This window comes from Sorex fumeus, unplaced genomic scaffold (genome assembly GCF_029834395.1).
Source record: "Sorex fumeus unplaced genomic scaffold, SorFum_2.1 ptg000100l, whole genome shotgun sequence".
Lineage (NCBI taxonomy): Eukaryota > Metazoa > Chordata > Mammalia > Eulipotyphla > Soricidae > Sorex > Sorex fumeus.
This window is the reverse complement of record NW_026606157.1, coordinates 8075319-8101874: the sequence shown is the minus strand read 5'-3', so window position 1 is coordinate 8101874 and position 26556 is coordinate 8075319. Positions and strand designations below refer to the sequence as shown.

General features: G+C 40.4%; 1 protein-coding gene across 5 annotated transcripts in view; it reads left to right on the top strand.

Annotated features, from left to right (window-relative positions):
* The window catches only part of SOX5 (SRY-box transcription factor 5), a 445641-nt gene extending 434539 nt beyond the window's left edge, over nucleotides 1-11102 (top strand). For all 5 annotated transcript variants that reach the window (XM_056134640.1, XM_056134639.1, XM_056134637.1 and 2 more), the window contains exons 14-15: nucleotides 8525-8741; nucleotides 10490-11102. In XM_056134640.1, the coding sequence (XP_055990615.1) occupies nucleotides 8525-8741; nucleotides 10490-10793 (521 nt within the window). In that variant the 3' untranslated portion in view covers nucleotides 10794-11102. The remainder of the gene's footprint in view (nucleotides 1-8524; nucleotides 8742-10489) is intronic.
* Nucleotides 11103-26556: the final 15454 nt, after the last annotated feature.

Sequence of the window (26556 nt, the reverse complement as noted above, 5' to 3'; positions counted from 1 at the left end):
AAAACTCCCTATTGTAATTTGTAGTTCCATTTGTATCTTGTTGTTGTTTCTTTTAAATATTTATGTGAAGAAACTAAGATGTTTAAACCCAATGTTCTAAGGTTATAACTTGTTATAAATTGAAAGGAAGTTACTCTCTAGTTCATTTCAGTAGCCCCTATTATTACTTTCCTCAATCACCTCATATTGTGTTTTTGATGTCTTACTGTATATGGGCTGGAGCACAGTGGATAGGGCATTTGCTTTGCACGTGGCTGGCCTAGGTTCGATTCCTCTGTCCCTCTCAGAGAGCCCGGCAAGCTACCTAGAGTATCCCGCTTACATGGCTGAGCCTGGCAAGCTCCCCATGGCATATTTGATATGCCAAAAACTGTAACAACAAGTCTCACAATGGAGATGGTGCCCTCTTGAGCAAGTTGATGAACAATGGGAGGACAGTGCCACAATGCTTCTGTATGTGGTTCTGGGTTCTTTTCGTTTTCTAGAAGTCTATTTAGTGTACTTATATGATCTATTTAGTGGAGATAGATTCCCTTTAACTCTGCTTTGTCCCTGAAGCACTTTTATTTCCCCATCCTTATCCTGGGAGATAACCTATCTGGGTAGAGTATTTTTGGTTGGAGGTCTTTTCCATTTAGCACTTCATATAGATCTTGTCACTCAATTCTGGCCTATAAGATTTCTATCAATGATTTCATAAGAGCCTGCGTGAATTCCCTTCTACTTAACTCTGCTGCTCAGATTCTCTCTTTACTTTCGATTTCTACCATTTTCTTTTTTATAATGCGGAACCGTGGTACGTGTCTGTTTGGGGTTATTTTATTTGGAACTCTGAGGTTCCTGAACTTGAGCCTGTTTCTCCTAATCCTATTTGCTGGACTCCTCAGAGGTGGTATCTTCAAGCAAAATTTCTACCCTTTCCTCCCTTTGGAGATGCTAATGGACATGATATTCCTTTTGATGGCTTATAAATATCTTCATTGTATAAACTTATCTTTTATTTTTGCTAGTCTTTTTGGATACCACGCAACCCTCTATCTTCCTGCTTACAGGCACAGTCATTGGCTTTATCAAGTGGACTGCTGAATTTTTCTGCTTTTCAGTTCCAGTTTTTCTTTAATTCTAGAGTTTAGATTCGGACTTTTTTTTTTTTAGTTTCTCTGCCCTTATTGAAGATTCCTATTTTGTTTATCCAGTGGACATCTTTACGACAGTTTATCTTTGTTATTTTGGTCTTAAGATGGACTATGGCAGACAGTGAGTGGGTACGGCGTTTTCCTTATATGCGGCTGACCCAGGTTCGATTCCTCCATCCCTCTCAGAGAACACAGCGAGCTATCGAGACTATCCCACCCACTCGGCAGAGCCTGGCAAGCTCCCTGTGGCATATTCGATGTGCCAAAAACAGTAACAACAAGTCTCATGATGAAGATGTTACTGGTGCCTGCTCGACCAAATCAGTGAACAATGGGAGAACAGTGCTACAGTGGTCTAGAACGTTGGCCCTTACATGCTGGCCCTTCTGTTGTTGCTTTGAGACTAAATCCTCATCACCACGAGGACAAAGAGAGCCCACTTACCAGTGTGTGTTGATGAGGCTCAGAGTTTCCTACTGTGGCATCCCTAAGACAAGCCTCTGTGTGTGGAGTAGCTGTTGGAGCTGAGGAAGGAAACTGCAACAAACATCTGCTCCAAGGAGATTCTCTCAGTCATGCATCCTCAGTCGAGGTAGCACCCAGTCCAGCTTTAAACTCAGCGGGATTTGCAGGTAGTTTTTCCTTGGAGGCTCAGGTATAAACAAAGAAATAAATAAAAAAAAAACTGGACAAACGGCCCCCTCGCAGGCTACAGACTCTTTCCTGCAGTTTACCCAGAAGCCCCTGCTGAGTCCTGAGTGGAACCCAACTCACTTTCAGCAGCTCTACAAGTTTTCCCAGAGTCATCGGCGGCCTCCCATGGCCCCAGGCCAGCAAGGCTGGCTGGATGCGGGAGATGAGGCAGCTTTGCAGGGTGCTGAGCCTGAAGCCCCCCTCCCGGCGCGCGCTTCTAGGCCCCTGCTTCTCCATCCATGGGGCCAGGCAGTCACAGTCAAGGTTTCTGCCTTGCAATGACAACTTACGGATCCAAGATGCTCACCCTGGTTGCATTTCTCAGGGGAGGATAAGGGTCACCAGTGTGAACGTTTAAGAAGACCCTGTCCCGGGCAGGGCTTGTTCGCTCACTCTCTTCCCCAAATCCTTGACACCGCGAATGTGAGGCTCCCCTGTGCCGATTCCTCCTTCACCAACTTGGTTTTACCTAGTCTCTGTCTCCCCAGGGGAAAGCACCCCCAGAAGCGTGCCCCTTCCTCCCGACAGGTAGAAACCTTCATGCCCAGAGGAAGTTCAGCTCCCCGGGCAGCTCCGAGCCCTTCACTCTGGGAGGGAGCCTCCATGTGCCCAGCGCCCAGCGTCCTTCCCGGCCGTTTCCAGCATGGCCTGGCCCTTCTTGTAGAACCGCTTCCCCTCCAGACCTACCTTTCCTTTTCCAAGGCGCCTCCTGTGCTAGGTGGCTGGTTTTGCTCTGTTTGGGGAGAAATGACTCCAGGAGCCTGCTGGCTGTCAGCTTGCCTGCCCTTGCCAGCAGTGTTAAATTAATCCTTCCATAGGTGTATTTCCGGATCCTTCAAAGGCAACCTTCCTTGCCACTGCTGCTTGTAAATAAACAAACTTGCTTTCTTTTGTTTTTGTTTGTTTGTTTGGGGAATCACACCTGGTGGTGTTTAGGGCTTACTCCTAGCTCTATGCTCAGGTACTATTCCTGGTTGGGAATCACAGGATCATATGGGATGCCCAGATTGAACATGGGTTGGCTGCATGCAAGGCAGGCGTCCTACTGACTGTATTATCACTCTGGTCCACCATTGCTGCTTTCAGTTAAACAGATAACAAAGTCACATTTAACCTACATTCATAGACACAGCAGAGCTGGGACAGGTGGACTGATGACCTTGAAGCCCAGAGAGGTCATCTATGTCCCAGAGGACAGGCTGACTCGTCTTCTGCTGAGCTGTTCTCCTGCCATCATCATCTCCATCTGTACCTCCAAGTAGCCTGGTCGCTGGGTATTGGGGCCGAAGCAGAATTTTATCATTTATTCCCTGACTTTCAAAAGCCAAGCAATGAAAGCTGCAGTAGTAAATTTTGGATTAAACAGCAAAGTAGCAAGATGTGTCCCAATTAAACATATATTCAAATCTGTAATGCTCTTGGAATTTGTATGGAGTTTATGGGACGAGTAGGCATTCCTTTTGGCTCTTGGAGTGAGGGGATTGGTCCTCTGGAATCCTTCTTCCCTACCTTATTGGGCCTACTGCTCCCTTTTCAGAAGAAACACAAGAAAAATGGTTCAGTACTCCAACTGCATCTGAGTACTTCCTCCTCTGACCATTTCGGCTTTCCATATGGTCTTTTAGCTCCAGGAAGGCCTTAGGGCCCCCTTCAGGAAACAAGTTTCTAAACCACGTACATGTGCTTTGAGTTCCCAACAATGGTAACGTGCAAAATCCACAACATGGGGCCAGAGATATTGTACAAGGGTAAAGCTCTTTTCTTGCATGTGACCAGCCCCTGCTTATTCCCTGGCACTGCTTATGGTCACATGAGCAATGCCAGGAGTGATCACAGAGCCAGGAGTAATCCCTGAGCACTGCCAGCTGTGGCCCCCAAACCAAACTAAAATAAAACCTAAACACAGAATCTACAATGTGCAAATCCGAAATTTGAAATGTCCCAAATAAACAAAAAACACTTGTGCCAGTATTTTTATCTAGAATGAATTTGAGATCTTACATATTTTTGCTAAATACCAGAAAAAAACAAAGCCTGGAATATACATAAAAATCTGAATATTTGATATAAAATATATATCCATAAATAATAAAAAAATGATCAGAGAAATACATATATTTTGCTCCTCACTAAGATATTTCCCATTGTTAAAATGTTCAATCTCTGTGTTTCCTTTGAGAAAAACTTTAGAAAAGAATATATGTATCAATAATTCCTATGCTTGAGGTTCCAGATTGTAAGAAACATTTTAAAATGTTAATTTAAAAGATTGTTTAATTTTCAAAATAAGTGCTAATTACTGACAAAAATTTTGCCCCCAGGATGAGAAATTACAGTTCTAATGAAGAAAATATTTCGGGAAATGTAGCAGAAACCTATAGAGAAAAGAGAGTACTGGCTAAAATTCATTTCAGGTTTGAAGGAGAGAGTATTAGAAAGACCATATGATTTTATCGTAATCGGCTCCATGAAGGGGGTCCTGCCTAATTTCAGAGTTCTGGGTAAAATTACATTAATTAAAGATAGGGAAGGAAAATACATGAAGATGTTTGGAACCTCAACATTAGCCAAGGGATCAAATAAATAAGTGATCTTTGAATATCCACAAGATCATTCTAAATGGTCCATTTCATAAAAAAGTACAAAGAGAGCTTGATGTTTTCCTCTTTACTGATTGTTTTGGATAACAGCCTCCGACAGCATGCCACTAATTCATTCTGCTTAAAACAGGCGCTTGAGCTGGGTTGACATTTTATGTAGTCTCTGGGGATCCTAGTTGACATTTTAAAGGGCTTCTAAGCATTTTATAATACCCTAAAATCTGGTTTTAATAAGCCATTCTGCTGAAATTGTTAACATAAAGAATCACCTTTTACTGTTTGGCGCTGGATCTGGGGATGGGAGCGACATCTTTTTCTGATTAGATATACAGTAGTTGGAGGGAAATGTGCAAATTCATTACAGACCCTGTGGAGATGACAATGTTGCTCGGCTCAAACTCTTTATTTTTATTGTATTGCCATATTTAGAAAGGAAAAGCACTTCCAGCCTTCCCCTCACCCACCCCCTGGTTCCTAGCCTCCAGTTTTTTAATCCCATCTTGTGCTCCTCATTGTATCAGGAGGAATACCCAAATGGCTTTTGTTTTTATTCTAAACAGCCTGCCTTTTGAAAACAGCAGGAGCTTACTCCCTGTGCCCTGTCTGGGGAAGGTGACCTGCTACTTACAAATCAACTAGATAGTTCCTGCTCTCTGGAAGGCCCCGTAGATGGTTGCCCTGCTAAGGCTCAGCGCCTGCGTTTCTAGGGTCAGATCTCAGTTGCACTCAGGGGTCACCGGGTCTGGAAGGCCTCTGACTCAAACCACACATCTGGTCAATTCTATTCAAAAATCATGACTGAACGTAATCAACCTCAATTTATTTGCCACCCGATAAAGCGCTGTTGTACCCAGACCTAAAATCTGGTGGCCGCTTGGCCTTGCCAGTGAGCACATCTCAGTTCTTAATTTTGAAAAGATCTGTGACTGTCATATATGGCCATAATTTAAAACATATCTTGGGATCCAGTGACAATTCAGAGAAATTCCATTACCAAGTTATGTTTTTTTCATTCTTAGTGTGTGCCAGACTTAGATGTGAACTTAGCTGAAATATCTGTAATGTGTGTGTCTGGGGGGTGTGTGTGTGTGTGTGTGTGTGTGTGTGTGTCTGGGGTGTGTGTGTGTGTGTGTGTGTGTGTGTGTGTGTGTGGACAAAACCCAGGCAGGGCCCACACTCTAGCACCAAGCCACATCTTTGGTCTGAGTTTCCATGTCTTTCATTTTATCTGCATGTATTTATATGTATGCCATGTCTTCTGCAATTTTAGCCAAATCCTCTCAGTGTGCACCTCATTCCTCTTTTCCCTGTCAGGCCTTCGCTGTTCAGTTTGTCCTCCCTGGAGGTCTCTTCTCATTCCGGTGCCCCCTTCCTCCTCTTCCAGGAGTCCCTCGTGCAGCACAACTTGGTTGACCTATCGGTGACTGATTGATCCCACTGCTGTCGCCTCTCTCACAGCATCTCACAATCAGAAACAACATTTTGTAATGAACCAGTTCCTATATTCTTCTGCACTCGTGTATAGGAGCCCAGACTTTAGGTACCCACGGAATTCACTGCATATCCATCAACACAGCACTACCCTGGGGCTCTTTGGTGGTGGTGAAGATGCAGTAACTGTGGACGTCAAAACCATGAATATTATTAACACTGTTGTAACCGTGTTACCTAAGTTACAGTCAATTCTCTTTTTAAAGAGAAAGAAAGCTCTCAGCTTCGAGACAGGTTACTCTGAGGCATACACAGTCCCTTAGAGAATATGATTTTTGAATTCACAAAACATTGACTTAGGCAGCAATCTATATTCCTAGCCTAACAATCTAAGCCACTATCCTAAATTTGAGAATATTAGGGCTGGAGCGATAGCACAGCGGGTAGGGCGTTTGCCTTGCACGCAGCCAACATGGCCGACCCGAGTTCGATTCCTCCGCCCCCTCGGAGAAGAGCCCGGCAAGCTACCGAGAGTATCTCGCCCGCATGGCAGAGCCTGGCAAGCTACCCATGACGTATTCGATATGCCAAACACAGTAACAACAAAGTCTCCAATGGAGACGTTACTGGGCCCGCTCGAGCAAATCGATGATCAACGGGAGGGCCTTTACCTTTACCTTTACCTAGGGTTTTGTTGTTGTTATTGTTCTATTTGGTAAGAAAGATAACTAATGAATTTTTATTTAGCCATCTCTGATCCATTTCTAATATATTTCTATATTCAATAAATGATTTCTTGGAAGATCTCTTTTACTCACTGATAAATAAAGTTTAGAATTCTGGTGTATATTCTTGTAAAAAAAACTCTGAAGTTATAGATACAGTTCTAATAGTATAAAGCTTTACCTATTAAATATTTTATAAGAAAAAAATAATATTAATGTTTGCAGGTAACTACAGAATAAATGGGCAATAAAAAGTTTGAGATTGTACCTACAAATGCTATGGTCTAACCAACTGACTTAGTTTTGGATGCCACTATCTAAGTGCAAATTTGAGAAGGGAATAGAAAAATGTAACTCTTCTGAACTATAACCTAGATTTGTATTGTGAATAGGGGGGAAAAAGTCACACTGGCTATTAAGATAAAAAAAAAATGTTATAGATCTCTGTAACGGCCACCAGACAGCATGTTGTAGATCTCTGTAACAGCCACCAGTTCCAAGTGGGAAGGGCAAGTGTTCTTCTCACTGGAGCCTGAGTCCAGGTGACAGTGCATACTTAGCGCTCCCAGAAGCCATAGGGAACACTTGATCATTCACGATCCATTTGCATGGGATTATTGTGGAGTAATGACACTATTGCAAATTCATTATTTTAGATTATGTTGAAAAATGGCCACAGCATCAGTACATGTTTGGTAGGGTTCTCCCAATCCAAAGTATTTTGGTCTTTCTGCAGTTGCATCGCACTGAGCTGTTAATTGTGGGGAGTATACTTTATCGGCAGACAGACAATTTTTCTGCTATTTGCACTAGTTCTTGTGCTACTGCACACAGCCAGGCTGACAGACTCCAAGCTTTAAATCACATATCGAAAGAGAAGATTCAAATAGTTGTTATCTTTAATTCTAGTTGGCACAACACCAAAATCAGAAGTGAAAATTCAGATGGGGGGAACTCACTTGGGTTATTATTAATTACGCATGTTTGATCACAGAAAGTTGCATCTGTGTATAATCTTGAAAATTAATTAAGAGAAAATCTCACTCAATTCACATGTATTACTGTACTTCTGACCTCTGATAGATTATAGTAGAAATATTGCACACACTTGGATTCTATCATACCTGAGTCAGAGTGACAAGCCTACTATTTAAATAGTTGTGTGAGCTCAAGTATGCTGCTTTATCCATTTCAACTTTACCTTCCATGGGCCGAGATGAAACATCTCTCTCTCTCTCTCTCTCTCTCTCTCTCTCTCTCTGAGTTGTGATAAAAGGTATAAAAAAGTATCTTAAACATTTGAAGGTTCTATGAGAATTCTATATTTGTTAGAAAACTTATAGTCAGTAATGTACTCTCATACAAAAATACTTGATAATTAGCTCCGTTCGAATATGAACTTCTACATGAGTTTTCAGTTCACAGTTGAATTGCATCATAGTTTTAAAGTAGAGGGGCTGGGGATATCATAGAGATATCATAGAGACTTGCCCTGCATGTGGCTGAATTGGGTTCAATACCCAGCATCCTGTATGGTCTCCTGAGCACCACCAGGAGCTATTCTTGAGTGCAGAGCCAAGAGTTAGCCCTGAGCATTGCCAGGTATGGTTCAAAAACAAACAAAAGTAGGAAGAGAAATATGCTTTTATTGTTTATGAACCATTATTGCCTAATACACAAATTTTGCTAAGTTGTCAATTCAAGTTAGCAAATATGTCTTTGCCGTTTGTGGACAAACCTACCCCAAATTCTGATTTTTTGGGGGGATCTCATGAGTCAAAATTTACCAACCAAAACCATTGTTCCTTGTCTCTGGGTTTAGGCAAATGATTTTGCCTTAGATGTACTAATTCTCAATTCTGCCTTTTGTATGCTTGGTAACATGGTATACAAATTTCATTCCGTGTAGACGGGAATGCTCACCTCTGTTTCCTCGTAGGATCTCGCTGGAAAGCTATGACCAACCTAGAGAAACAGCCATATTATGAGGAGCAAGCCCGCCTCAGCAAGCAGCACCTGGAGAAGTACCCTGACTACAAATACAAGCCCCGGCCAAAGCGTACCTGCCTCGTGGACGGCAAGAAGCTGCGCATTGGGGAATACAAGGCCATCATGCGGAACCGGCGGCAGGAAATGCGGCAATACTTCAACGTCGGGTATGACCTCTTGTCATGTTTGCCTGGGGAAAGCGTCCTATTTATGAAAGAGAAAAAAAAAGTTTGTGGAACTGCAAAATACCAATATGAAAAAGACCCTGGCTGTGGCATACTTTCCAACATGAGACTGTCTCACATATAACGACCCTCTCCCCACCAACCCCAACACCACCACCAAAGAATAAATAAATCCTTGTAAGTCCACTCCAGGCCCCAAGAACAATGGCTCTGCCATGAGTTTATTTGAACAAATACCAAAGTACCTAATTGTCAAGTCAGCTATGAATAAAACCTTGGGCTTGCTAGTGGAGCTTTCCCTCAGTGGTGTTCTTAGTTCAATTTCCCAAAAAGTAACAACTGAGTGAAGACAATAAAATAAACAGATTTTAGTATACGTTTGTTTCTTAATACAGCGGGCATACGGGCTTTCAAGACACACCTTTGGCCCTTTCCAATCCTTCAAATTAGAATTCTGTTTGGAGTAGGTCAAAGCTGTGAATGAGAAAGTTCCCAGAAGAATTATACTTGCAGCTCTCCGGGTATTTTATCCTCTTCCCTATGGCCAGGGCTGCTGACAGTGTCCTAATATACTGTCTGCAGCCACCTGACTTTCTTAAAATTTTCTCAGAATAAAAGAAAAGTAAAACCCACAGAATTGAAGTTGTTCATTAAAGATCCCCGGGGCATCTTAGAGTAATAGAGATCTGAAAATAACCAAATCGTGTCTTAAAACAGAACTATGCACCTCTGCCCTTACACTGGCTTTCTCTCAAAAGAATTTACCAGCCCTGTGACTTATATGCTCAAGGGCATGAGTCTTTTTCTTTTTTCTTTTTTTCTTTTTTGGGTCACACCTGGGGATGCACAGGGGTTATTTCTGGCTCTACACTCAGAAATTACTCCTGGTGGTGCTGGGGTCCCTGGGGACCATATGGGATGCTGGGAATCGAACCCAGGTCGGCCGCATGCAAGGCAAATGCCCTACCTGCTGTGCTATTGCTCCAGCCCCACGAGTCTTCTTAAACTAGAGACAAAACCCAACATTTCCCAACATTTCAATAATGGACATTTGAGTGAAGGAATGAATACCACAAGCCTGAGTCCACTTGAGCTATTCACCTGTCCTGCTAGGACCAGCTACATAACTGGTGGTGCCCAGTATACAATGAAATGTAGGGTCCCTTGGTTTTAAAGTCCATCAAGGGTTTCAAGCTCTGTTGTCAGTCTTGAAATCCAGTAGAGGACCCCGGAGCCTGCCCCATTCCTGAAGGTGTGTCCACTCAAGCCTGGCTGCCTTCAACCCACCACCTAGAACTGTTCAGGAAAGAAGTGGACACTGGGTAGTGCTCAGTTCTGCTGAGGGGAGGACAAGATAGTTTTGTGCTCTTATTTTGTAATTTTTCTACGAAAAGTATCTTTAGCTTAGGTTTACTTCGGCAGTTTTCGGCAGTAATGTTTTAAGTGAGCTTGGGGTCAAAGACTTGGATTCTGACTTTGGGTGTTGTACACCTCAGCTCTTTTCACAGAATGAAAGAATAAAAAATTATATTAATGTTCAACTGAGTGACATATGATTGCCTTGTACTGACATTCAAAAGTGGGAGTATAATTGAGCAGGATAGCATTGTTAGATGTGGGCAGTTGGCTGACTCTCGTGACCATTGTCGTTGGACGAGCAGTTCAAATGAATGCTGTAGTCTGGGCTACACCTGGTGACCCGCTCATCCGCCATCTCTTCCTCTTGACAGGCAACAAGCACAGATTCCCATCGCCACTGCGGGCGTCGTGTACCCAGGAGCCATCGCCATGGCCGGGATGCCCTCCCCTCACCTCCCCTCCGAGCACTCAAGCGTCTCGAGCAGCCCAGAGCCCGGGATGCCAGTGATCCAGAGCACTTACGGCGTGAAAGGCGAGGAGCCCCATATCAAAGAGGAAATCCAGGCGGAGGACATCAACGGCGAAATTTACGATGAGTACGATGAAGAGGAGGATGATCCAGATGTTGATTATGGGAGTGACAGTGAAAACCATATTGCAGGACAAGCCAACTGATAAGGGTCAAAAAAGATTGTCGTGACCTTAGGACTTCAAGAAGCCCTAGCTGGTTCATCCTTACCAGTGGCCAAGCACATTGACTTTCTCATACACTGACTGTTACTTTAACTGTTAGTCTTAAATAGTTGGGACATCAGCTGACTTATAGACCTCAGCCTCAGAAGGCTTGGAAAGGAAAAATAAATACAACAAGCAAACAACAATATCAACATCAAGAGATTGAAATAAGCTATGGGTAAAAATAATGCCAGTAATTCAGCTGCTACATCCAAGCACTGAAGTCTTACCCGTCAACTTTTTTTTTTTTTAAATAAACTTTATGGCTGTTTGTTCTACAATGTTCTAGAAATTCTCACTCAGGTACACAGTGCCAACAAGTGGCTTGTGAATGTGTTTTGTTGTTTTGTGCTACAATTTTTTTAAAAAAAAGAAATAAGTTTTGTTTTGTTTTGCAGGGGGGTTCTGGGATTATTTTTCTTTCATTTCCTTTCTTTTTTTTTTTGTAATGCACCTGACAGAAAAGAAAGATGAGTTTCTCTTTCCTTCTCTCCACCTTCTCCATCTCTGAACTCTAAGATGGAAGTCTGTTCCAGGGGGTGGGGGAGAGGAAATAAGAGACTGTTTTAACTTCCTTGCTATCCACCACAAAAAATAAGCAATGATTTTTCTTTCAAGGATTTTCTCTGATGCACACCACACTACATCTTGGAGCAAGTGCCAAATTTGTATTCAAGTGTTGACCCCCTTCATTTTTCCCCTTTTCTTCCGTATCCTCCTTACGTTAGGACAGTGTTATATCTTAGACAATCCCTTGAAAAAAACCTGAAATACCAGCAGCTGGTGAGATTTGACCTTTTTTTTTTTTAATGGAAACTGTAGGTGCTGTTCTCAGGTGAAAAGAGAGAGAGAGAGAGAGACATAAGAAATTTAGAGAAAAATATTTTCTGATCTTGGATTTTTGTGTGTATGTATGTGTGTGATTACGGTACTAATAGGAATAACTTTGAACCATTGTGAGTTAAACCCACACCCGGGGATGAGATTCCCACATCCTCTTCAGTGACTGGTCTGGCAGCAACCCTGACCTTGACTTTGCACTTCAAATGACAACTTCATCGATTCTTAGGGCTCAGAAATGATATTGTTAAATCCCCATTACAAGCGAGACTGGGTGCGTCACGTGGCCCTGTGTGTAAGAGGTGTGTCCGTACAGCCAGAAGCGACGAGCAAGCAAGCTGCCCCCAGATGCCAGTTGGGTCCACTAACAATCGCTACTTAACGATTTGTCTTGATTTTCCTGTTGATAACTTTGAGGAAAACACCACTGTTTCGCTCATTTTTTTTTTCCAGAAATAGAGAATTAGCTTATCCGCCCCCACCTCACCACCACCAATCCATGCTTTCAAATCAGGAAATGAAACTAATGATTCCATAAGTCATTTGTCATCTCTCCATGCGAAAAGGTGGGGGCAGTAGCATTCAGAAGTGTGGGCCATGTGTGTCTTGGGCCATTAGAAGCAGGATTTGGTTTAAAAGTCACTGCTCCACACCAACGTGGTGCCCAGCCCAGCCCAGAAAGCCGGGCCATGTTATGCCCTTGCAGTAGGATGAATCCACACAAGTCTAGTTTGTGGATAGAGTGTGTGCGCCAAACCAAACCATTGGTGATGGTGCCAACAGCCATGGCGGTGATCTTAGGGCTTGAACAACAATCCAAGGAATCAGTTCGACTCGATGGCCTTACCTGGTGCCACTGCATCTTTAGGCAGGAAATATTCAACCAGTTGGGATGTGTTGTGGTTTTCCAACCAGTTTTCATTCCCGCCCTCTACCCGTAAACCTGATCCCAAAGTTTGATTTCTTGCCTATAAATAAGGACAAAGAAAAAAAAAGATCCGTTTCATTTTTCTCTCTCTCAAAAGACTTGCTCTGGGTTTTTGCTTGGAGGAGCTGATCACATCCTGCATGTCAGAAATTTTGTTTTGTTTGTTTTCTGTTGTTTATGATGGCTGTATTTTCATTTGAACTGCCTCTTTCTGCTAGTGTTGTAATGATGATGATGAAATAATAATAATAATAGTAATAATAATAATAATGGTCAGCTGTTCCCATATTAGTAAGTTATGTATAATTTATTTCTCCCTTTCTATTTTATTCTGCTCTGATTTGGAAGTGCAGCCAAGAAGCTGTTAGATATTTAAAGTGAATTTCCATCTCCAGCTCGTATATATATACATATATATTTATATATCTACTGATATATAAGTATATATGTTGTAGACACACATTCACCCATACAATTTTACTTCACCTTCCATAAGTTTTCTCCTTTTAAGAGAGAAATTTGGCCCCAACAATATCAAGTTCTGGTGTTCAATAACAAAGGAGTAAATTCGTAGGAGGATCATATTCAACCTTAATTAACTTATGCTCTCATCACTCATTTTAGTTATTTAATTGCCACAGTAATCTAGAGCCAAGTTTTTTTTGTTTTTGTTTGTTTTGTTTTATAAGCACTCTGGATAAGAAAAAAATAGACACTTGTTTTTATATCGTTATTATGTACAATGTGAAAACAGATTTTAAAAAATTTGTTGTCTTTGTTAGAAGTTCTTTCTGACTTATGTGGGTTCACCTCTCACGTTTGCTGGATACTTATTTAACACCATGTTATAAAGATGATTTGTTTTCATTTCATGACTTTGGGCTACAAGAATACTTTGTTTTAGCTCCAGGTTAAGGATGCCATTGAGGGCATTCATGGCTCAAACCAATTCTAACACACTTACCAGTGAATTGACAAAACACTTCTGTTTGGTCTTTTGTTGTTATTAAGTTTTTTTGATGGGGAAAACAAAATTGTTAATGGTGACCTTTACCTGCTGAAATCCAGAAGTTCATTTTATTTAAGTTTATGTCAGAGACTGAACTCTGCCTGGGCTGATACAAAAGCAAATCCGTAGTCCTGCATTACAGTCCTTTGTTTGAACATTCGGTTCACTGGGTGGCACAATTCCTTTGCCTTAGTTTTCCCCAAAAGCAAACAAATAAGAAATAATAATATTTAAAGTGCTTTGAAGTTATTTGATAAAAGGTGCTATGAATAGCAACATGCTGTGTTAACTGCCTTTGGGGGTGTTTGGTTTATAATTTTTGTGAAGGACCCTAAAATGTTGTATTTTTTTTCTTTGTCCCATGATGACCAAAAAAGACAAGGTAGAGAAAATGAAAGTAAGATTAAACTAAAATAAATCTAATCCTCCCTCCACTCTGCTCGAAGCTGCACTTTCCTCCTCTTCCATCTCTCCATCTCTTTCTCTCTGCCACACACACACACACACACACACACACACACACACACACACCACAGTACAAGTACTGGTACTGAGGATTATCTTGCCAGAACTGTTTCTTTTTTTTTTAATGGATGTTGTAATCAGTTCCTCTGAATATAATCATGTCTTTAATACGAATCTAAGAGAATATCACTGGAGAAATAGGTTAAAGTTACTCATTTATGTTACCGTAATTTGGTTGGTTACTACAATTGGATAAACTGCAAATCTATTCTTCAGTACTCAATTAGTAAAATTTTAACATTTATTTGGCATCTGCAACAAAGAGTTAACCATGTATAAAATCCCTCCCAAAGAACATAATAATTGAAACCAAATCCTCTTATAAGGAACAAATATAAGAGTTTTCTTTGAAGAAATTACTTCATAGATTTAATTTCTCATAATTTGTTGTAAGAAACTATCTTTAACCATTTTATGATTCAATTTCAGATATTTTCTTAATCCAGAAGTCGTTACTGTTCCCAGAAGATACTTCTTATATCACATTTAAAACATTAAAAGTAATTACCCTTCATTCATCCTAACAGTTAAATTATTGAACTGTAATAAGCAACTGTATATTTGCAAACAAGTTTATAAAAAAAAATATTTGTCTATCGAGTTAAGAGTAAAATAAAAATTACGGGATCTGCAAGGAAAGCGATGAAGCCCACTGAAAGTGGTTTGGATCTCGCCTCGGATGCTAGGGCACCAGTTTCTCTTTAGCCAGACTTTGATGGTGTTTAAGTTGAACGTTTCTCTATCAATGTCCCCGGTTAAAGACGCTGTTGTGTTGAATTTTCTACTGATTGATTCCTGCCTTCCCCAGTGTCCCCAACACCGGTTTCTCTAAAACAGTATTTACCCAGCTCCACTGGCTCTAAAGCTCACAGTCCTCCTCTAACATTTTGGCTTTTGCAAATAAAAATGAGAAAATAAAAAGTAGAAAAGAGACAATCAAATGCCTGGAGCTTAAAACAAAGTATGTGCGACCTACCATCTCACTTGAAATTTAATAAAATAAATAATTATGTAAATATAACATAGAGTTATAGATTTATATTTTGTTCATAACACATAGTGTAATATAAGTTGTATATTTTCATGTTTTGGTTTTATGTTACCATTCATGCCACAATAAAAATAAAACAGGAGTTTATGTACTCTTAAAAAAAAAATGTGGGTTGCCACCAACCTGGTTTTTTTGTTTTTCGGGTTTTTCTTTTTTCTGGTTTTTATTTTATTTTATTTTATTTTGGTTTTTATGTTTTGTTTTGTCTTGTTTTTTTTTTTTTGCATTTTCTCTCTTTTTTTTTCAGTATTACTGCCATGCAAGGCACCAATAAAAACAGCAAATGTGTCCTTTACTATTAGACTGTGTTTCTTTTTATAATTCTTGTAAATGAGGTGTATTCATCACTTATGAAAAATCCAACGTATGAAAAAGAATTTTATCTTCAATATAAATAACCCCATCTACTGTGATTGACCTTTAAACTGGAAACCAAGGGTTTAAGTGTTAGAGGGGGCCACTCTAGAACATCTAGTCAGAATGGTCATTGGCAGTGACTCTCTGACCAGACAAGCTTCTCTCTGGAATCAGAAGATGTCCCCTGCCATGGAACTGGCTGCATGCTTCAAAATCTTGCAGCTGGGGTCACGTTGGAGGCTGGTTGCTGCTTTTGAAAATTGTATTTCATTCTGCTATTTGCATCAAAATATATAAGTTTCAGACTAGGGAAGTACTATTAAATCTAAAAAAATAAAATTAGCTGACGCCTCTCTAATTTAGAATAATGGATATTGCTAATCCTGCTTAATCCTCTGTCATTACCCTCTGGATCCGACCTTCAGTTTTTAAGTAAATATTGAAAGCAAAGATGCTCCTTTTTTTCCAGAGGTCCTTTTCCCTTGTCTCTGCTACCATAGTATTTAGTTGATCTTGAGGGGCATGTGATATTACCCTAAGTGAAATTTTATTTGATATTCAAGCTTCAAGGTTTTGATGAGATGACATCTGTTCTAGTGAGCATGTCTCAGGTTTCTGGGGGCAGTTCTAACACTGCCACTTTCTTTAACCCAAGTCTTTTTCACAGTCTGGTCCACGTCCCACCTACCTCAGAATTAACCACTAACCCCTTAACTGATGAGCTCTAACTCCTACTGGGAATCCGCCCTACAGAGCTCCTGGTACCACCCCACTTCCTCTGTGTGCCACCAGCCCCCAGGTGATATTTTCCTCTCCAGATCACCTTTACTTGTCACATGTCAAATTCAACATGGCCTAGCTGCTAACATGCGGGAAGCTGGGGCTTCTGTGAGCACTTTAAAGGAGGTTTAGAGGATTGGCAAGAATTAGAGATTGGATTATGGTGGGCCTTGATAACCTTAGGTCCTGGTGCCATGAGCTTGGGATACCCTTGTGGAACCCTGAAGTGCAATGAGAACACAGAACTACTCCTTCCTGGGTGTTTTATTTATTTATTTTTTATTTGGAAAGCCAAAAATCCATTGTAGAAGCAAGAATTTCAGATACCCCATGACTATTTTCAACACAGGCTAGCTTTACTTCTGTAGGAAATAATCACATGGGGATGAGCTTAAATATATGTGGATGGAGAAGTCCTTGTCTGGGAATGAAAATGGGACTTACCTCATGCGAAATTCCAAACAGCCCTCTCATCCCGGCCACATAAAGTTCCCTTCATTTTGTCCTGTGATAGAAGAGTCCTAGAAGAGTCTAGGCCTTTGTTGCTTTAGTTTTCTATGGACTGTTCCACACTAACATGCAGAAATTTTATATTTCTGATGCCAATGCCTTTAAAAAGGAAACGCTGGCGATAGTGAAAAGAAAGTCATTTTATAAAAAAAAAAAAAATTGTATCTCAACCTGGTCAACCAGGGCTTGCTCCTGGCTCTGCACTGAGGGGTTATTCCTGGCAGTGCTTAGGGGACCATTTGTGGCTTCCGGGATCAAAAATAGGTCAGCTGCATATAAGCCAAATGCCTTACGGACTATATATCTCTCCAATCCTCTGTGATTTTTTAAAACCAGAATAATGATATTTTTAACCAAATTTTAAGCTCAGAGGTCAGCCCCTGATTTATAAATTGATATCATCACTGAAACCTCAGAAGTGAACATAAGAATGAGTTTAATATCTTGAGTTAAAGAATATTGAAGGAAAACTGAACTTTATATGTCTTGAGTCTCTCAAACAACTTAAGAGCTGAGAAGACCCGTTTTCTAGAAGAGCATTGTAGAGAGTGTGTAAAGACTGCAAGAGTATTGCAAAAAAGTTCTTTTAAAGTTGTTAAACAGGCTAAACATCTGTCCTATTCCAGCTGTATTTGTTCTACCAATTTGCCCAACAAACTATTTTTACCACCAAAAGTAACCAGTTCACCTCAGATCACAATACGCTATCATGTACCAATTAGGAAGAACCCATTTAGATTCCATTACTTCTACTATTACCATTTTCTAAACATGCAAGCAAAATTGAAAGAGTAGTAGTCTGTTGCTATTAAAAATATAACCAAGAGGATGAAAGTCATTTTATTATTGATGTCTCTATGAATTTATTTAAAAATTTTTTAATTGCCAAAATAATTACAGGAACTCATTAGGCCTTGGAAACCCCACAATTTTGTACACTGCCTGTTTAATTTAGTATTTAATTCCAGAGTCTGGAAAGCAATCCTAATAACACCCAGCTACAATATATTTGAAATAAAGTATTTTTTTTATAAAAGTCACTGCTGTGATAGCTGTTTTATAAATTTATGGGGTCTGTACAGAAATTCTGAGAGACCAGAGAGCACCTTTCATAATAACTTAATAGGAAGACTGAGATTTTTTTTTAACTAGCTCCAAAATGCACAATCTATAATCAGCCATTCCGCTGTATATTCCAAACCTGCCCTTGACTAGAGGCCAAGTTTACTGATTGTGGTTGCACAATCAAACAATTCTTTTGAGTCAGGGCTACAATCTTTGTTGTAGACCCCAGATCATTACACAGCTGCCCTGTTTATTTGGGAATCATCCTCTAGGACTAAAACACATGAGTGGAAAATTATGAAATTATCTGTTATAATATAAATTCTGATGCTAAGTACAAATACTGAAGAGAAAAATTTTGATTGTCTTTATTAAACAGTTACCAATTACTAGGGCTGGAGCGATAGCACAGCGGGTAGGGCGTTTGCCTTACACGCAGGCAACATGGCCGACCCGAGTTCGATTCCTCCGCCCCTCTCGGAGAGCCCTGCAAGCTGCCGAGAGTATCTCGCCCGCACGGCAGAGCCTGGCAAGCTCCCCGTGACGTATTCGATATGCCAGACACAGTAACAACAAAGTCTCCAATGGAGACGTTACTGGGCCTGCTCAAGCAAATCGAAGATCAACCAACGGGAGGGCCTTTACTTTACTTTTACTTTTTTACCAATTACTAAGTCACAGTTTTCTAAACTTTGGTCTAACAGTTGATTATATCACCGTTAAGACTCTTCCTCAGACAGATTCTCTGGGGAGCCTTATCTTCATCAACTGTTACTGGAAGAACTCTAAAATCTCTCCTGATTTTTCAGATACTCTTAAGAGGCCCAAAGTTTAGTTTGGCAAAATTTGAGCAAGTTTTATGCATTTTATAATTTTCCTATAAAAAAACTATAAAAGCCTGCCCTTGTATTATAAAAATAATTAGATATTTTTATGAACAAAATACAAATCAGGGAAAATGAATGGCGAAAAAAATCAAGAAGATGGGTGGTTTGTCTTTCAATATTTGATAAATATTAATGATGCCTAGTCCTCTTGGGAAAAATCTAAGTGCTGGCCAAATTGACGAGTGTTGAATTTGTACCCTTTCATAGGTCCTTTCACCCATTTTAATATTTTAGTGAAGCTCATGATAAATTTCCAAGTGAAAACAAATGTCAGCACAGTGAACATACAGCAAGATTGCTATAGACACACATACATATGCAATGTTAGCACATTTCTACGAGCCCATTTTCTTCCTTTACTTTGTCTCTTTACCAAAGAAATGCGTGTGTGTGTACATGCACACACAGACCAAAATCCACCGAAGACAACTAATCACTAAACAACTCTGAGCAAAATGCAACAGTTTAGAGCAAAGAAACTACATGAATTACAGAGTCCTCATTGGTTGAAGGAAGCGTGCATGTTTATCATGAAAAATAAACCATTGCCCTAAATTCTCAGATGGATTTCTCACTTAAAGGACAAGGAGCAACGCAAAGAGACACTTTTTTTTCTAAGCAGATTTACAAAAGCTGTAAATTTGTTTTGTATATTCTCTTAGTCCTTGAGCAGAATTTTATAGACAATTTTCAGGGGGTCAGGCGGGAAGATAGTACATATCTGAATAGATAACGGGATATATGGATTAGACAGGGATTTACAAGGATAAAGCTGGAAGGATCGTGGATGCAAGGAATATTTATCGTGTCCCATAGACTAGCTTTTTCAACGATCATCTTTCAAAATGTCTTTTAATTATGCTATGTTTATAAAGTCTTTTGTTATAACACTACAATATACATGAAACACTCCTTCCCTCAACATTTATATTTATATTCATTTCCAAGAAAGTAAAGCAAGCACACATTAAGCAATGTAACATAAGCGTGAACACATTAAGCGTGAACCAGATACTGTAACTGATATCAGATTTCAAATGGAAACAAGGAGTTTTTTTAGTATTTAATGAGATCAGTTTGCAAGTAAATTCAGTAGAATGGCCAGTCTCCCAATCAGACAACTAACATAGAAAGTTACAAAAATTACAATTTACAGGCAGTAGAAAACTGCAAGAAATGGGGACTAGATGAAACAATAGTTCAGAAAAACAAGTTTGATCCAAGACGATGCCGATGACTCCCAGCCATTTTTGTTTATTGAACAACCTCATGGCAAACCATGGCTGCTTCTCTCAAGTACCCAGCACCTTGCCTGTGAAAGAATACCTAACAAGGGAACTGTGTGCCTCTCAGAAAAATGTAAGGTGCTCGAATGTAATGTGGTTTTACATTTTTGCAGTGGCATACTTGCCAAGTTCTAGGATTGTCTGGGATAATAATAATAATAAAAAAAACAACTGTAGATTGAACAAGATGTTGGAAATGTATGCAAAAAGCTTCTAAAGGAAGCTTGGAAAGTGCTTTTAGAAAGTACTACGGAAACAAAGTACCAGCCAGACTTAGAGATCCGCCTCATAGCTCAGCTCAGTTCCCTTTCAGGATGTTCACTGTCTATTATCATCAAAGACTGAAAAGTTGGGCTGAGTATTATAGAATGGCCGATGTACATCCATTGCTTCAGAGACCAACATCTGCCACACCCACGAGCCGAGCTTGGGGAAATCACTTTATGAGGTCAAAAAAAAAAATAGACCCGAATGTTATTAAAATTGCCAACCACTCTTAATTAATATAGCTAAATGCCTGATAAGATGTATTAAACCAAGAAAGGATTCCACTTAATCAGAGATTAAATCACTTGAGTTCTTGGTAGTTTTTATATTGAAAATTTTGAATGAGAAAAAGTCTATAAATATAGTTAGTACATTAAAAAAAAATTAAATACCATTAACCTGGGACCAGAAATATAGTACAGCAGGTAAGGCAATTGTCTTGTTCAGCCTGGGGTTTGATCCCCAGCACAACATTTGCCTCCTGGGCAACATCAGGAGTGATTCCTGAGCACAGAGGCCGGGAATTAGCTCTGAGCCCTCATGGGTATGGCACAAAACCTTAAAGTAAATAAGACTGAAAATCAAGAGAAAAATAAATACTAGATGCAGACCTAAATCTGACACTGATATTAAAGTCCACAAAAACAAATATATTCAAACAAATAGAAGAAAATTAAACAAATACACAATATGATAAAATACACATGATTTCCGTGAACTTAGAAGAATCCAAAATCAGTGTAAGAGAACATACAAGAATCCAAGACTCGTGTATAGGGGATACTTACTAGAAAAACAGTAAAGGATGAAACGTTCATCATAATCATATTATTACTTAACTTTTTTGTTATTTTCATTTGGTTCTGGTAGTGCTCAGGGGGCATGGGGGTTTCAGGCAGGTCTGGGGGACCATATGGGGTCCTAGGGATCAGAACTGAGTCAGCTACATGCAAGGCTAGCACCCTACCTGCTGTACCAACTCTCTGGTCTCATATTACTTCACTGTTAACAATTAAAAAATATTGAAGAAGTATTTAAGGAGATATTTGCTGAAAAAAATTCATAAATGATAAAAACATATCATACGAACTCAAGTATTCAAATAAACCTAACAGGGTAACTGAAACAAAAAAGCAGGCCAGGGAGATGGTTCAAAAAGTTGGCCAGCACACGTGCCTACCTGCCATGCACAAGACATCAAGATGGATCCCCCAAACCCACCAAATGCCTCTTCTTGCTCCAGGAAACTGACCCAGCACCTACACAGCCAGGCCAGCTGGCACATGCATCAGTCAGGCCTGCAGCTCTGCTGAGTGTCACCGGAAAAGGTACCTGAAGCACTGAGCACTGCTTGAGGGGTCCAGGATAAGCACATCAATTAAATAATAAGCTTAAGTGACATGTCTGACATTATAGCGAGACCACTGAGAATATAAGGTTAGACTATTCTATTACCTTATAATAATATACTAATAAATACAATGACATGTATTATGTATGCAAGTGATAAACGATTTTATATAAATTATATATTTAATAGCACTGTAGCACTGTCCTCCCGTGGTTCATCAATTTGTTCGAGCGGGCGCCAGGAACGTCTCCATCGTAAGACTTGTTGTTACTGTTTTTGGCATATCGAATACACCACGGGGAGCTTGCCAGGCTCTGCCAGGCGGGTGGAGTATTCTCGGTAGCTTGCTTAAATATCGCTGTAGCCCGTATATTTAATAAACTGTATTCGATATGCCAAACACAGTAACAAGTCTCACAATGTTACTGGGCCCGCTCAAGCAAACAGATGAACAATGGGAGGACAGGGACAGTGACCGTGATTAAAATTAATTATATTTAAATAAATAATGAATAATATATTTAAATAAATTATTTTAATACATAAATTTTATAAATTTATATTTAATACATTTATAGGGGGCTGGAGTGATAGCACAGCAGATAGGGCGTTTGCCTTGCACACAGCCGACCCAGGTTCGATTCCTCTGCCCCTCTCGGAGAGCCCAGCAAACTACCAAGGGTATCTCACCTGCACAGCAAAGTCTGGCAAGCTACCCATGACATATTTGATATGCCAAAAACAGTAACAACAAGTCTCACAATTTGTTGCGAGTTGTTACTGGTGCCTGCTCAAGCAAATCAGTGAACAACGGGAGGACAGTGCTACATTTCTACAGTGCTACATTTATATGAATATATTTATATCAAGATCAGGACCATCCTGTTTTTCGTCGATTGCCTCGAGCAGGCACCAGTAACGTCTCCTTTGTCCTAGCCCTGAGATTTTTTTTTTAAAAATGCCATATTCAAGGCTCTCTCAGAGTTAGGAGAATAAGACCCACTATTGTTACTGGTATTTGACATATTGAGTACGCCATGAGGAGTTTGCCAGACTCTGCCGTGTGGGCAGGTTACATTCAGTAGTCTGCCAGTTTGTTTCCTGCCCTTGCGCCTCGCTGTCCTCGCTGGGGCCCCTTGGAGGGGAGCGGGTTGAGTTTCCCTCCCTGGCCCGACCAGGGCTCCGGCAGCCAAAGACCTCCAGAACCAGCCACCACCATGCTGACACCACTCTCCACAAGCATGAAGGTACCGGCAGAGGAACAAAGGCATGTAGGTCCCGGGGCTGAGATCTCCAAGCCTGCTCAGATCGGGGCTGAGCATCCTCCACCCAGATCCTCCATCTTCCAGTAGGCAGGGGTCACACCTACCAACTGGTAAAAAAAATTATATATTTATATAAATTTAATAAATAATAAATAAACTATTTAGTTAGTTTACTTCAATGAATAATATCATTATTTGTTTTGCTTATATAATAATAAACTGAGAATATATTATTACCTTATAGTAACTCAAGCTAAGCTCAGGAGCCACCAGGGCTCTGCCCTGTGATACTCAGGGATCAGAGGTCCTGGGGATCAAACTTGTGTTCTCACATGCAAGATGGCCTTTTCAGCCCTTTGAGCTGTCTCCCTGGCTCTCAAACTGGAGCTCTGAATAGGAAAAAAAAAAACATTATTTTAAACGTCTGAGAGTTAGCTATGCAATTGAAGCTATAAGAACATTATAAAACAGTGAACCAAGAAAACCTGCCAAACTACAATCCTAAAACTAAAAACAAACAAAAAATACCTCTCTTTTGCCATAGTGAAACTGCCACCCAGACACTTTTCATGCAAAAGAAAAGGTCGGAGTACTTATCACTAACAGATCTGACTATAAAAAATATGAAGATGATTTCTTCTGACTGAAGGGAAATGATTATACATAGCACAACAAAACTGCAGTTATAAATAAAAGCATTAGAAATGGTAAAATATGCTTTAATACAAATGAGTTGTGTCTGCACTATTGCCTTGTCAATTTACAAATGAAAGCAGACACATGAATGCATGACACTAATAATGGAGATAAGAAGATAAACTTTTTTTTTTAAGTTTTAATTGTCTGGTGGCATCAGCAGGTCAGTGATTCTTGCTTTGATCTCTAGAGTAATCCAAGATAGCATGGTGAAAGTATGTATAAACAACTTTTTATTGGACAAAAGGGTAAAAGATCCAATTGTACAAATAACAATGAAAGGAAAGTTATTCTTGCTATACTCAAATCAGAAAATGACATAAAATGCAATTAAGAAGATAACTATATTTTGAATGACAAGTTCACTCAGTTGCAAGAGAAGGAAAAAATTTAAATCTATATACTAACATCCTAAGTTCAAGTGATTTTTTTTTCAAAGAACTGGAGATACATGCAATTCCATCAACATAACTGCGAGTCTTAATATTCAGTGACTGGCAGAACAAGCTGGAAGAAAATAGTAAGGAGCAGAATGGTATCTGAGGAAATCATGAACCAAGGTGACCTAAACTTTAAAGACAGCACAGTCGGTAAAAATCATGCTTACTTTTCATGTGCCTGAGCACTGCCAGAAGGGGCCCTCAATATAGAGTCAGGAGTAAGCCCTGAGCACTTCAGGATTTGGTCGCAAAATTTAAAACAATAAAATAAATAACAACTTGTTACCTAATTGACACAGAACACTGCCCTATTAGAAGTAACATTCCTTTGCAATGTCTGGGGAGCATTTAACAGAAATAACCAGGGATTGTACCAGCTTTATTCATAGCTTATTGTTCTGATTCAACAGAAATGAAATATGAATTCACAGTTAACTGCACTTGATATCAACTCTACAGAAACGAACCAATGTGAAAGATTCATAAGAGAATAAGACACTATGCCTTGCTCTGCTTAATTTCTGTTCCTTGTGTGGTGCTGGTCACCTGGCCACATTTCCATTGCAGGCTTTCTCTCAACTCAAACTTCTGGGGAGCTGCTTTTCTCCTCCCCGACCTTTCTTCCCTCCAGTAGAGCATCATAGAAAAAAGGATCTGGGCACCAGTGGAGGAATGGGACACAGTTCCATCATTAAATTCATAGTAACAGGAGGTCTGAGTTACTATGCATGTGGTCTGCTAAAAACCTTATTAGGGATATTGAACACTGTAGAGAAGACCCCAATTTTGAGGAGCATCCCATGAGCAATTTCATTTCTGCAGGATAAATCTGCAATGTTTTCTTTCTCCTCTCTTCTCAACAAATATTCCTCATTTGGGGGAGCAGGCGATCAAGACTAGGTCACCAGGCTGTATCCAGTTGTGTGTGGGCACCACCCAGATGTAGTCTGGAGGATGCACTCAAAGATGGTCCTCAAGAGCCCCAAGATTGATCTGAGAGGTCATGTTCCTCAATGATTGGTTGGTACCATTTCCAAAGAAATGTTTCTGCTGGGTGTAGAGCCTGGCAGGCTACCCGTGACGTACTCGATATGCCAAACACAATAACAACAAGTCTCATGATGGAGACATTACTGGGCCCGCTCGAGCAAATTGATGAACAACGGGAGGACCGTGACCATAAGGAAGGGGAAATGTAACTGATAAGAATCCCAGCCACATCCACAAGTCACTTTCAGTCTGGTTACACAAAATGTTAGAAACATCCACTCCACAGTGCCATCGCTTCATTCTGCTCTCCAACTGTGTCTAATTTTAAACTATCACCCCATTAGAAAAATTATTAAGATTCAGTGCTATTGTTTGTCATGCATATAATTCCAATTTGAATCTGTCTGCCTATGACTTATTTCCAAGAGGAGCTTTTGGAATCTCCTCTCCTCTCCCCTACTATGGAGGCCCCAGATGAGTCTCCTTCGAGAGGCTCCTGCTGGGGCCACAGAGATAGTATAGTGGGTAGGGCACTTGCCTGGCACTCAGTCAAGTCAGGTTTAATCCCCACCACTGTACATGGTCCCTTGAGCACTACCAAGAATGACACCTTGATGCAAAATCAAGAGTAAGCCCTGAGCAGAGTCAGTTGTGGTACTTCCCTACCAACCATCCCCTCAAACAACCCCCCCAAAGAAACCAATAGAGGTTCCCGCTTTGAGGCAGAGGGAGCAACCACACTTCTCCTAGATAGGGATGTCTGTGCTTGGTCCACGTCTACATGCTGCATCCATGGACTAAGCTGTTGAACCTATCTGACAAATCTTCTGCACTTGCTCTGTAGAAGTGCTCTGAAGCAGGGGGCAGAGCATTACAGATGCAAGTTTGTCTGGGCCCTTATACGTTGTCAGGTTTAGGGAGTGAGAAAGAGACCCTCAAGGAGCTTATAGCCCAGAGTTGGTTTGAGGCAGACAAATGTGCTCTCACTGCCAAATCAGGTTTAGATTTTTTTTAATTGAATCACTGTGATATACAGTGACAGCTTCCATGTTTGAGTTTCAGTCATACAATAATCAAACATCCATCCCCCTACCAGTGCACATTTTCTACCACCAATGTCCACAGTATCCCCACCCCTCATTCCAACCCTCCCTCTGCCTCTATGGCAAATAATTCCCCCAATATATTCTGTCTGTTTTGGGGCATTAATTATGGTTTTCAGACATAGAATGAGTATACTCATTTGTGGAATATAAAATAACATGAGACTGACATCCAAAGACAGTAGACACAAGGGCCACGAATATTGCTCCATGGTTGGCAGCCTGCCTCATGAGCTGGGGGAGAAGGCAGCTGGGATAGAGAAGGGGATCACTAAGCCAATGATGGTTGGAGGGAAAGTTCTGGATGGGAGATGTGTGCTGAAAGTAGATAAATGATCAAACACAATAGCCTC